Here is a 12,654-nt window from a genome sequence, read left to right on the forward strand (position 1 = left end):
TTTAGTTTCCTTTCTTCACACACATCACCATAGATATTAGGCTAAAGTCATCTGAACACGACGATTTCAGTGGGACCAGCTGACCATCTAATGTTCAGAGGCTTCCAGACCCTCCCATGAGAAATGATGTCATTGGAGAGACCCCCAGGTGAAAAGTCTCCCCCTGAGGTGTTTGGCCGTGGCTTAAGGGGATAAACATGAACAAGTATTGTTTCACGATTATATTGCCATGTAAAAAGGCTGCCTATCACCCAACGTGATGACATAATCAATGGGTGAAATGTTCTTTTGTTCAGTAGAAAATCGTTCTCGGCGGCGCATCGTCTGGTGTAAACAGGACTCGCACTGCTGAGAACTATGGCAGCCTATGGGCACTGAGCGATCTATTACAGATCGCTCAATGTGCACTATTTGCGTTGGTCTGCCTGTGCAAACAACCATGCCGGTCGGTCCATTGACCTTTACTCTGCTCTGTCTTTTAGAAATATATGCATGCTCGACTGAGACAAGGTTGCATATGTTAAGGACAGTCTGGTGAGATAGCCCACTGCTGCCTAAGGTGGCATCAGAAGACCTCATGCACACAAGGGTAGAGTGTTTCTCTATGGCTCCTAATTTGTATGGAGCTTTAGAGGCGTTTGCAAGTCTTGTATCCTCAGGAGCGCACCGCTCTCCTGCCTCCCAGATTCCTACTTGTTGGGGTGGCGGTGCGCTCCCGATGTTTGACAGGCCGGCAGTATGGTTGGGCTGTTGGTCCAAACTTTGCGCTCTCCCATGCTGCAAGAAAAGGCAGCTTTGCCTCCACAGCATCAAAAGAGTAAAGGGGAACTGAAGCTGGACAAATCCAGCCTTCTTAAGAGCAGCAATTGCAAGCTGAAACCCAAATAGCTTGTAAACACTGCTCTCCTTGCCTAGGAGACTAGCCACCTCTAATAGACTGCTGCGGTGGGCGGTAACCTAGGTGAAAAACAGTGAACTAATACAATTAAAAAATACTCTGTTCTTGAGAATGGAGAAGTTTTTAATAAGAGGTAAATTGCAAAATTGCTTGTTTTTCAAGCACTTTTGCAATTTTACCCATTTATGAAGATGAGAATAAACCCCTAAATGCATCATCTGTAGACGATGGATGACGGCACTTCTGTAGACCTTGAATTTCATCCAAAGACAAGAACTTTTTTTTTTTTCTACAATTTCCATATGGTTCTAATAGACGAGAAATCTTGTCATGTTCCATTAGTCAACATATTGTGAATTCTCTCCAGGAAGTAATACAGGTACAATATAGCACTATGTGGAGCACTATAGGAGGCACGCAGGGCTTTACTGCTTAATATAATCTTACAGGGGCTCCACATACCCTCATTGATCCTTTTTCACACAGGTTTGCCAGTATAAAAAAAATGAACAAATAAAAAAAAAAAAAAGCATACCGTATAGATATAGGGTCCGATTCTCAAAGATTTTACGCCACAAAAGTTGTGCAAAAATGTTGTGACTTTTGGAGCTCTCATGCCATTTTGGTTCAGCTCTGTGGTTGAAGCTGAGTAGTGCCAGGTCCTCCTCGTTGAATTCATCAAATGTGCCGGCGTTTTCTACATCATAAGTGGCATTTCTGGAGCACCGCATGGAAGCGCACGCTAATTAGAAGAAGCGCCAAGTGGCGTGTGCCTCTTAATGAATTCGGCTCTGTGTACTCGTTCAAGACTGGTGCCAGTCTTGATGAAGACATACGCCAATCTTGATGAATTGGTCCCATAATCTAAATTTGCGCCAAAACTCCCCCTTTAAAGGGGATATCCAGGACTTAAAGAAAAAAATGTGCCTAAGCACTAACAACCATGTAGTTGCTAACAGAGGCAACTACCTGCCTGTTGTACCCGGCACCGGTCATTGACTGCTCCTGCCGGGGATTCTTCTGCTTCCTGTCAACACAGCAGCAGTTTCTCTTCCTGTTGACAGGACGGGACTACTGGCATGATGCTGATTGACAGCTGTCTTCCCCCAATTAGGCAGCAGAGAGCCGGCTGGCAATCAGCATGACACCAATAGTCCTGCCCTGTCAACAGGAAAAGAAACTGCCGCTCTGTTGACGTGACATCAGTGGAAGTCTGTGGCCGCTCTGTGCCAGCGGAGAACGGCGTAGGGCACAAAAGGCATGTAGGTAGAAACTACCTGCCTGTTAGTGCTTAGGCACTTTTTTTTTAAGTCCTAGATATACCCTTTAAGATTCATTAATTTGTAGTGTACACCTTTATGCAGATTTCACATTTCTAGACAATGGCATTATAGAATATAAAGTGACCTTACGCCGTATATAACATGAAATAATTTTTATGTTTTTATTGTATTCTTATTTGGAATTTTCATTTGTATAATATATGGTCCAAAAAATCCTAAACATATGGAATGAAAACCAATTATCACAGAGAACAAGTCCTACACAAATGTTTGATGTCCTAGCGCAGTAATTACAATGGAGAAGCATAGGGAGGACTATGGAAAAAACTAGCTTTGTTCTGAGATGCACTTTGATAGGTAATCCTTCAGGCTCTCCATTAATTTCAAGTCATTATTCAGTAGTGTCAGCAGCTTCTTAAGTAATGGTTCTGTGAAACACCAACACACATTCTTCTCAACAAGCGATTTTCACAATTCAGCTTATAAGGTTTACTGAAGCATGAGAGTGATTCTGCACATTTTCATTTACCTCACCCTGGTCCTTAGAAGAGCAAAGCTTCGAGTCTTGAGGAACGGACAGAGAAATTCTGTCATCTCACATATGCAGAATATTGGTGCAAATGAACGCTCATTTGCCTTGCCATCAACAGCGACCTCCATCGTAAGATATTTCATGAAGGTAAGCTCTTCAGACAAGCATGAATGCCAATAGAAATATCTAGGAGAAGGGAAGGAAAGTACAATTATTCCTGCTCTCATCTTAAAATAGGCATTAAAGACAGTTCCCTCATTCCTGCCTCGAAACAAATTTTTCTCCCATTTCAAAGGATCAAACTCAGCAATTGTGGCAGGACCGGTCACCAAACAAATGATGTTGGGCATGTTGAATTTGGGGGTCTGTACGCGTGCCCAGTTGAGAATGCACGGCGTATGGGTGGTGAAGAGGAATATCTTTTTGCCCTATTTGTGTTTGACCAACTGTTATTGAAGGTGTATGGCCAACAAAAAGGTAGAGATAGCAAGATTTTTTAGCTATCCAGTTGTATGGAACAATGGCTTGGTTCTACTGTCACCTGCTGTGTGGTTGAGCCCCCAATCGTCAATTCTTGGTTGGTCAAGTCCCTTGCTGTGTGATTGAGCCTCAAACAATCAAGTCTTGGTTGGTTAAGTAACTTCCTGTGTTTTTGAGCCCCCAATCGTCAAGTCTTAGTTGGTCAAGTCACTTGCTGTGTGGTTGAGCCCACAATTGTCAACTCTTGGTTGGTCAAGTCACTTGCTGTGTGGTTGAGCCCCCAAAGTCAGTATTAGTCCGAAGACACAAAATATGCCAGCCCTGTTCCCTTCACTGGCTTGGAATTTTGCCCTCAATATTATTATTACTATAGACGTCAAACATAAGGACAAAGAAACCATTTATGACCCAAATGTTTGAGACGATATATGCAACGCCCAGTTTTGGTAATATTACTAAATAATGAAATTGCTCTTAATTCATGACACGAGTCGGTCCTACTTTTCATTTGGATTGTGTGAATGTCGTCACGGACCTCTGCATGTTCTACAATTTGTGCTCAGGTTTGTCTGGCTGTAAAGATATATTAGTGCCAAAATATAAGTGCTTAGGTATCTAAAGAAATTAAACATTTAGGAGCCAGTTAGACTAGCCCGGTCGTAGAAGTCCTCACAAAAGAACTATGGCTTTGTCTCCATCTCCTGTTCAAGCACCATTCTTGCATCAAAAACATGTAAACCTGACAAACGTCACTATGAGTTATTGGGATCCATCAGATTTGTTGGGATCTGTCATGGATCCATTATGAAAGGAATCGAACCTTACTTGGTCATGATGAATAGGATCTCTCAAACACTGTTTAGGGGAAAGTGGTAAATGTCAGAACTAAATATATACGATTAAGAGGTCACGATACCGACTAGAGAGCAACGTAGATCTCCTTTACGTAGTATAGTAAATGTCTACGAGCCGGACCAGACCAGAGCCCACATTTATAGAGGTCACTTTGTGCTTCGAGCCATTCAGAAAGGAATAAAATATTAGCTGTGTGCTTAATCTGAAATATGCCGTCCACCACTTTTCTCATCTAGCAAACCTTAAATTAGTCTTGACTCGTGTAACGTAGATCAAATGCCTTAAAAAACTGTCTTCACCAACTAATCAATTAAAGCTGACAGGCAGGGCAATGGCTGTCAATTTATACCTCATTCTGGACACTTCAAGGTTTTGGATCCGGGCTTCATAGAAAGAACATTGTCTGTAAATGATTGCTTCTGACTTACAGGAGAAACAGTTTATTTAACTCTATGATTTAGTCAGTTGTGATTTGACTTAAACATAACGAACCCCCCATATAATATGTGATTACATTGATTTGATTTTGCTCCCTTTTAGTGGGGCTAAATGTTGGATTTGATTTTATTAGGCTTTGTTCACATGTATAGTAGTTATTTACGTTAATAGTTCAGTTTTAGGATAACAGAAATGGAAATAAAATGATCCAGTACAGGATCCATATATTTGAATGGGGTCAGAAATGTCCTAAAATGTCTTCTATATGACTGCAATCTAGCGACAATTTGTGTTTTTAGCTGAAAAAAATTGTATTCTGTACAACTTGTTTGTCCAGCCCCAAAAAAAAAAAATTGCAACTAGATCCATTTTTTTAAAAAATATTGAAGTCTGTAAAAAACTCATCATAATCACGGATGGTGATATTTTATATCACCCGCTTTTTTCAAGTGCTGCACATGCTCAGAACAATGAAGGCATTCAGAGACTATTCCAGTAAAAACAGATTTATTAAAAGCAGAAAAAAACAGATGTAAAATGGTAACCAAGACCCCGATACATCATTTGCATTTTTTTTTAAGTCACTTTTCTTATTTTTTGTCTTGTGGTATTTGCTGACGCTTATTGCGCCAATTTAATCAAATTGGCTCATGCAGATCATGAATTTTGTGCAAAGTAAAAATGTTTTCAAAATGTTGCAAAAATGGGACTTTTTGAGGAACGTGCGCCGAATTTTGCTACTTTTTTAAAAAGTGGCAATTGATGGATCAATGGCTAAACATCTGGAATCACTAATCTATCTTATCTCTCTCCTATCTCTCTCTCATTTCTCTCCTATCTCTCTCTCATTTATCTCTCTTATCTCCTATCTCTCTCTCATTTATCTCCTATCTCTCTTTCCTATCTCTCTCATTTCTCTCCTATCTCTCTTTCCTATCTCTCTCATTTCTCTCCTTTCTCTCCTATCTCTCTTTCCTATCTCTCTCATTTCTCTTATCTCTCTCTCATTTCTCTCTTTTATCTCTCTGCTATCTCTCTTATCTCCTGTCTCTCTCTTTCCTATCTCTCTCATTTCTCTCTCCTATCTCTCTCTCATTTCTCTCTCCTATCTCTCTCTCATTTCTCTCTCCCATCTCTCTTATCTCTCTCCCATCTCTCTTATCTCTCTATCTCATATTTCCCATCTTTCTCCTATCTCTCTCCCATCTCTCTTCTCTCTCCTATCTCTCTCTCATTTCTCCTATCTTCCATCTCTCTCCCATCTCTCATCTTTCTATCTCCTGTTTCCCATCTCTCTCCTAACTCTCTCCCATCTCTCTTATCTCTCCCATCTCTCTTATCTCTCCCATCTCTCTTATCTCTCCCATCTCTCTCCCATCTCTCTTCTCTCTCCTATCTCTCTCATTTCTTCTATCTCCCATCTCTCTTATCTCTCTCCCATCTCTCATCTTTTTATCTCCTGTTTCCCATCTCTCTCCTAACTCTCTCCCCTCTCTCTTATCTCTCTCCTATCTCCCATCTCTCTGCCATCTCTCTTCTCTCTCTCTCCTATCTCTCTCCAATCTCTCTCCTTTTTTTCCAGGCAATCAGTGGCTTTTCAGTATTGTGATTCACTGCAAATTATTCAAACTATGTGAAATTACTTTTTGGGGAAAATTCTGCAAAACTGGCAAATTCAAATTTCAAAAGATCCACTTATTTCTACTCCTGAAGATTTAGGAAGAATGATAATCCAAAATATACCATTCTTGTAAGATTTTAAGATATTATTACTCCAAGAAAGTGATACAGGAGTCAGTATATGCCTTAGGAGCCATGTTCCATTTCACTACCAACTTGACAAATGATAAAAATTCTTCCAAGAGTCATTATTGCACTCCCATCTAATCCCGGCTCGGTGATAGATTACGGCGTGCTACAACACATTTCAGTCAATAAGGTACAGTCAGACAGGGCTTCACTAATCATGGTATGGATATCTGCAGCAAATATTGTTTCTGCTAAAACTTACGTACATAGAAATCGAGTTCAATGGGAGCACATAAGCCATGTTTTGGTTGACTTCTTATGTGATCGTACACAAAATTTTGACTTCAATCTGTCCACAGTTTTGACTAAGGTAAAATAACATGACCCCATGGGCAAAAACAAATCACAAGCAATGATACAGTGATTGTAATAGAATTTGGCCAATTTTGAGATAGTTGTAAGGTATCTTGTGAGCTTTTTTCCCCATAGCCAACAGATGTTGCATTGACATGTAGACCTAGACTGTACCATGAAATTACAGGAACATCCCCATGCCTAAAATCTGTATCCTGGCTCCACCATTAGATGATGGCGTATCCTCACTTCTAGTGGTGGGAACACCCATCTCACCTTGACAATCCATTTTCGGAATATTCTTCTGATCTGATGTCATAACACTTTGCATATAAAAATCTGTAAGGTTTTGGTATTGTCATAAAAGGCTGTATTTTACGCCACTGATTAATAGTTTTATTTTGATTTATATTACAGGAAAAGAAGCCCGTCAATATCCAGAGATCAGAATCGACAATACGACGAAGATATAGGGGAACATTCACAGTATGTTACAACAGATAGCGCAATGCCTAGATCACCTTCGGATTATTCTGAGAGGCGATCGCCACGTGGGCCTCAGCACTATGAAGAACCTGAACATGGTGATTACAGGAGAAGTCGGCGGCGTTCCAATGAGTATTCAGTAGATGAGGAGGACATTCAGGACAGGGATGAATATGAGAGGCAAAGGAGAGAGGAGGAGTATCAGGCCAGATATAGAAGTGACCCTAATTTGGCTAGGTATCCCGTTAAACCCCAACCTTATGAGGAGCAAATGCGTATCCATGCAGAGGTGTCCCGGGCTCGTCATGAAAGAAGACATAGTGATGTATCTTTAGCTCATACAGAGTTAGAGGAATCTCGTATGTCTATGTTGAGGCTGGATCGGCCGTCTAGACAAAGGTCCGCATCAGAGCGCAGAGCGGCCATGGAGAGCCAACGCTCTTACTCTATAGAAAGAACTAGAGATGTGCAGGAACCAGGTCATGGTCGACAAAGGAACTCAAATCATAGTCCCCCAACACCTAGAAGAAGCCCCATTCCAAACGATAGGCCAGATTTAAGACGCACAGATTCTTTGCGAAAGCAACACCACTTGGATCCAAGTTCTGCTGTAAGGAAAACCAAAAGGGAAAAAATGGAAACCATGCTAAGGAACGATTCTCTCAGTTCAGACCAGTCTGAATCAGTCCGGCCGCCACCACCTAAGCCTCATAAAACAAAAAAGGGAGGTAAAACGCGCCAGATATCATTGAGTAGTTCAGAGGAAGAGTTGGCATCTACGCCTGAATACACGAGTTGTGACGATGTGGAGATTGAAAGTGAAAGTGTGAGTGAAAAAGGTAAGGCTCGTGTATGGGATCTCCATAGATTGTGTATATTTCACAATATTTCTTTTTCTGGTCAATTCTGCTGTAGCCATCAAACGTGTGAAGAAATTCATGTAATTGACTTTACTTCTGCATTGTTAAAGCCACAATATTCCTAATGTACCTCTGAGCATTGTAAAGGTTGTGTTGTATAAATGGTTTCATATTGGCCCATTTTGTATGTCGCATGGTCAATTTGCTGAAGTCGGTGTGCCTAGAACATGTGTAATGAGTGCTAAATATTTAGGTTGTTTTCTGATTATGTCTGTAGATGTTTTTATTGATGGGTGCAAAAATATTCAAAAGAATTGGTGGAATCTAACTGGCTTGAAAGGTCTACATACAGTGAGCTCCGACCTGCAGTTACAAAACCTCAATACATGTTGAGAAAGCCTTACGCTGGAGACTAATAGTCTACAGTGTCTTGTCCATCTCTGTTGTATGTAAAGAAGGCCCTTTGGATTATTGCTGTAAGAACTCAATGGTATTACATTGGTAGTGTGGCATGGTTAAAAGCAAGCCTTGAAACATTTGTCTACCCTTACCTTTTTTGAAAATTTCTTTAAAGGGGTTTCTCCAAAAAAGTAATAAAATATCCATGTCATGTAATTCAAACAGCAGCCTGTCCTTGTCATATGTCAGGATTGGATGCAGTCTGAAGAAACACAGATTCCGAGACCTGTGTCTCAACTGACTGTATCTTAAGCACACCTACTGGAGCTGGCGGAAAAGTGTGTGACAGGAGAAGAAATAAACCTCAACTGACTGCACACTGAGGCTGGAAAAGAAAAACATCATGCCCAGGTAGCGAAAAGAAGATTTATTTCTTCTACTAGCACAGCCCTGTGCTTACTGTACAGCTCCTTTGTCAGTTGAGACACAGGACTCGTGAGCTGTTTCTTGAGACTCCAGCCCATCTTGACATGTGACTAGGACAGGCCACCATTTGAATTACATGATGGGGGCTATTTTATTACAATCCTAGAGAACCTCTTGAAGGTTTCCAATTCTTCATGACACAAATTCACTGTTTTATAGGAACATGCTTGCAAAACCCTGACAGGCTGCAATCCACATCACAACTACTGCGTGGTCACACATAGACACATATAGCATAAACAACTCCCAACAGATTATTGCAAAATTATTATTTTTTTTTTCAAAGTTAGTTATATCGTGCCACACATTTCGTGATAGCTCATTCCAGGAGTAAATGTATGGAAGGACACATCGGTACACAATAATGATAAGAAGTATTCTCCAAATGCGCATGTCCAATGTGTATTCTAATTAATTTCAATTTTATTTGATCCTGTAGAACATACCTGGAAGGATTTGGATGCGGAGTTCAATTAATTTATTTTTACGTTTTTCGTGATTGAATATTTGACCTGCTATTACTGTATTATTAACCCAGATGTAACCTGCATGTTGGTTTTATATATTTCGAGAAGGTTTATATATTTGGGCACTGAGAATTATTTTGTGCATAGATATACTGTACTGCATTGATATAAGATAGTGATGGACGGATCTGAATATCTAAGTTCACTTGAGAACTACATAATTTAGGACAAAATGACATGTAGCCTGATTGTATATAAGATTGGCACATCAACAATTGGCTCAGCTACAACCGGCATTGTGACTGACAATTGATGACAGCAAATCCACCCGAGTGATTAGTTCTAGATTGATACAGTTCATTATTAAAACATTTATGGTCATTAAACACAATGAAAGATGGAAGACAAGAAGCTGAAGCATGCTAAATGGAAATTATTTCAGACGTTATGATTGTACTAATCTCTAAAGCAAAATCCGAATTGATATTTTATAGCCATTGTATAGTAGTTTTCTTGTGGGGAGCAAGTCCTCCACCAATTGCTTAAATGAAGGGACAGAAGACCTTATCTAACCTTCGGATGGCTTGCAGAGGTGTGTGTAGACCTATAAACTTCTGCCCTTTGTTTAAAGAGTTATGTCTAACATTAAAAATTCTCATCTATCCACAAGATAGGTGATAACGCTCAGATCGTGGGGGGGTCCAACCGCTAGGTTTCCTACCAATCTTGAGAAAGAATTAGGCCAGCCATATACATTAAATTGCTGTAGGCTGAAAGATCGTTCAGCCAACAACCATCTCAGCCGACTCTCCCATGCACAGGAGCGCTCGTTTGGCCGAGCGTTCCTGTGTTCCCCATGAGAAAGCCACTGGCTGACACCTCGGCTGGTGGCTTATCTGAGAAAGAACAATGCGATCGGCAGTCCAAAATCAGACATGCCTGATCGACATCTCTCCTGACCATCAGTCGGCCATTCCACCCATACACATTAGACCATTGTCCAAACCCGCCGATATCGACTGGTTCGACCAACAATGTGTATGGCCAGCTTTAGAGTGGATTAAAGAGTAAATGGAGTGGTGGCTCATTTCAGAATCCTGTTTTCAGGATTGGTGGGTGCCCCAATGGTCAGACCAACACCGATCCACAAGTTATCACTTACCTTCAGATACATGAGAACTTTTAATGTTGGCGATAACCATTGACGTTATTGATGGGGTCTCAAGACTCAGAACTCTACTGATCAACACTACTGACTGGTGGCTATAAAATATCAGAAATGTTGAAAAGTTTGACTTTTAAAGCACATCTCCATGTTATGCACAGTGCACCTTTTTCCCTTGGTTTATGTGTTTCATTCTGAAGCTGAATGATTTCTTGTGCAACCTAAGCTTTCCTATGTGATATATTATAGAAGACAAAAAATTTGGATTGTTGTGACATATAATGCTCAAAGCACGATGGCTGGATCCAGTTATTGTGTTGTCACTTTCCAGGATATAATGCATTGATTCCCATTACACTTGTTAGTGGTTCTTCAAGAAGAAGGAAATCTAATGGCTTATATTGATCATTTTCAAGGAGTTGTCTAGTCTAAGAAAAGTCTACAGTTACTGTATGTGACTGTAGACAGCCAAATAGTATCAGTGTGCAATGCGCACACTGTCATGATTCCCCTGTGTTCCCTGTGCAAATTGACAGTCACGTGTCCGCATGTATGCAATTTGTGTACTTTGGATCACATGCCAACTAGACTCTCCTTTGCTAGAACATTAAGCACCAGAGGAGAGTGTCTAGTCAGCATGTGACCACAAGTATGCAAATCATTTAAATGTGCTCAACTGACTGCCCACATTCACAGGGAACACCGGGGAATCGTGACTGTATGCAAATTGCACTTTTCTTCTTAGACTGGACAATTCCTTTAAAGTGAAAAAATGAGAATAGAGCCCATGTTCCTGTATGTAAAAATGTTTTTTTTTGTATGGTATTTTCTGCAGGTGTCTGCTCCGATGTAGACATCATCAATCTGCTCTAATTAATGTGTTTTTGCTAAGGGTTTTTTTAAATGTTTTTCCCCACTTTTTATGTGTTTTTGGTGCTGCTTCGAAACCGTGTTTTTCAGCACAGAAACACTGGGATTCTGCACTTAAAAATGCAAATGCATATCTTATATGTGTTTTTTCAAGTTCCCCTTAGGAGCCTAAAGGTAAAAAAAAAGCGCACAGTTCACCAGCATCTTTTTTTTTTACTGAGTCTGACAACAAATTTATGACTTTTTCAATGTAAAAATAAAGTGGGTAAAAGATAGATATGACTTTCTGGTGCATGAACAAGCAAAATAAATTTATTAAGAGGCCTATGCCTTTCTATAACGGTGTCAGAATTTTACTCCAGCATACTCTATATTGGACCAACGTGCAAAATTTTTCCCTTGCTAAATAAATAAATAAAAGGGGTAGTTGTGTGTTTTCCCAACATGTGGATGGCTTTCTACCTTTCAGATACACTCTAGGTTTAATATCTTGGCTACACCCTAGGTTTATTAACTTGGATACACTCTAGGTTTAATATCTTGGATACACCATAGGCTTAATAACTTGGATACACCCTAGGTTTAATAACTTGGATACACCCTAGGTTTAATAACTTGGATACACACTAAGTTTAATAACTTGGATACACCCTAAGTTTAATAACTTGGATACACCTTAGGTTTAATAACTTGAATACACCCCAGGTTTAATAACTTGGTGTTATGCTTGGTAAGCCCAAATACTTCAGGTACAAAATTAGATCCCAGATTTGGACGGGGAGCAATGTGAGTACATTTCCTATAAAGCAGGTAACAAAACCCCCCCCGAGCTTTGTGAAATGGGTGGGATAGTGGATTTTTAGTCTGGCTAGTAGGAATAGGCACTTGTGATTTGATGATTTTTTTTATTTCTATGGTTCTTTAATTGTGTTTTGTCTACATTGGCATTTGTTCTTTCTTTTGCATGTGTGACTTTGTGTAATTCTGTGCGTGGAATAAGAAATATCTCCAGTTGTCATTAGCCTACAGACGCTGCTAAGCCTAGTCCTAGGACAGCCTGAAATTAAATGAATTACATCGTCCATAATGTGGATTTTGTGCTGATTCACTTGGAGCTTTGAGCTCTTCAAATAATCTTTTCCTTCCACAATGAACACGGCTGCTAAAGTGCTATACCCCATTAAGCAAATGTAATATTTGTCTGCTAATTTGTAATGCGAGATGTACATTTAAATCAGGTTATTGACCAGTGATCCTATAATGTCCTCTACTTGTTACATGCAGTTACAGTGAGCTCACCGCAATGAATGGTTCTATTATGACTATAAATTA

General features: G+C 40.1%; 1 protein-coding gene across 48 annotated transcripts in view; it reads left to right on the forward strand.

The window, feature by feature from the left end:
• RIMS2 (regulating synaptic membrane exocytosis 2) overlaps positions 1-12,654 on the forward strand; it is a 659,880-nt gene that overhangs the window by 292,132 nt on the left and 355,094 nt on the right. For all 48 annotated transcript variants that reach the window (XM_073679706.1, XM_073679709.1, XM_073679704.1 and 45 more), the window contains one exon: positions 7,007-7,914. In XM_073679706.1, the coding sequence (XP_073535807.1) occupies positions 7,007-7,914 (908 nt within the window). The remainder of the gene's footprint in view (positions 1-7,006; positions 7,915-12,654) is intronic.

This window comes from Phyllobates terribilis, unplaced genomic scaffold (assembly GCF_046119375.1).
Source record: "Phyllobates terribilis strain yellow unplaced genomic scaffold, ASM4611937v1 Scaffold_4__5_contigs__length_816908805, whole genome shotgun sequence".
Classification (NCBI taxonomy): Eukaryota; Metazoa; Chordata; class Amphibia; order Anura; family Dendrobatidae; genus Phyllobates; species Phyllobates terribilis.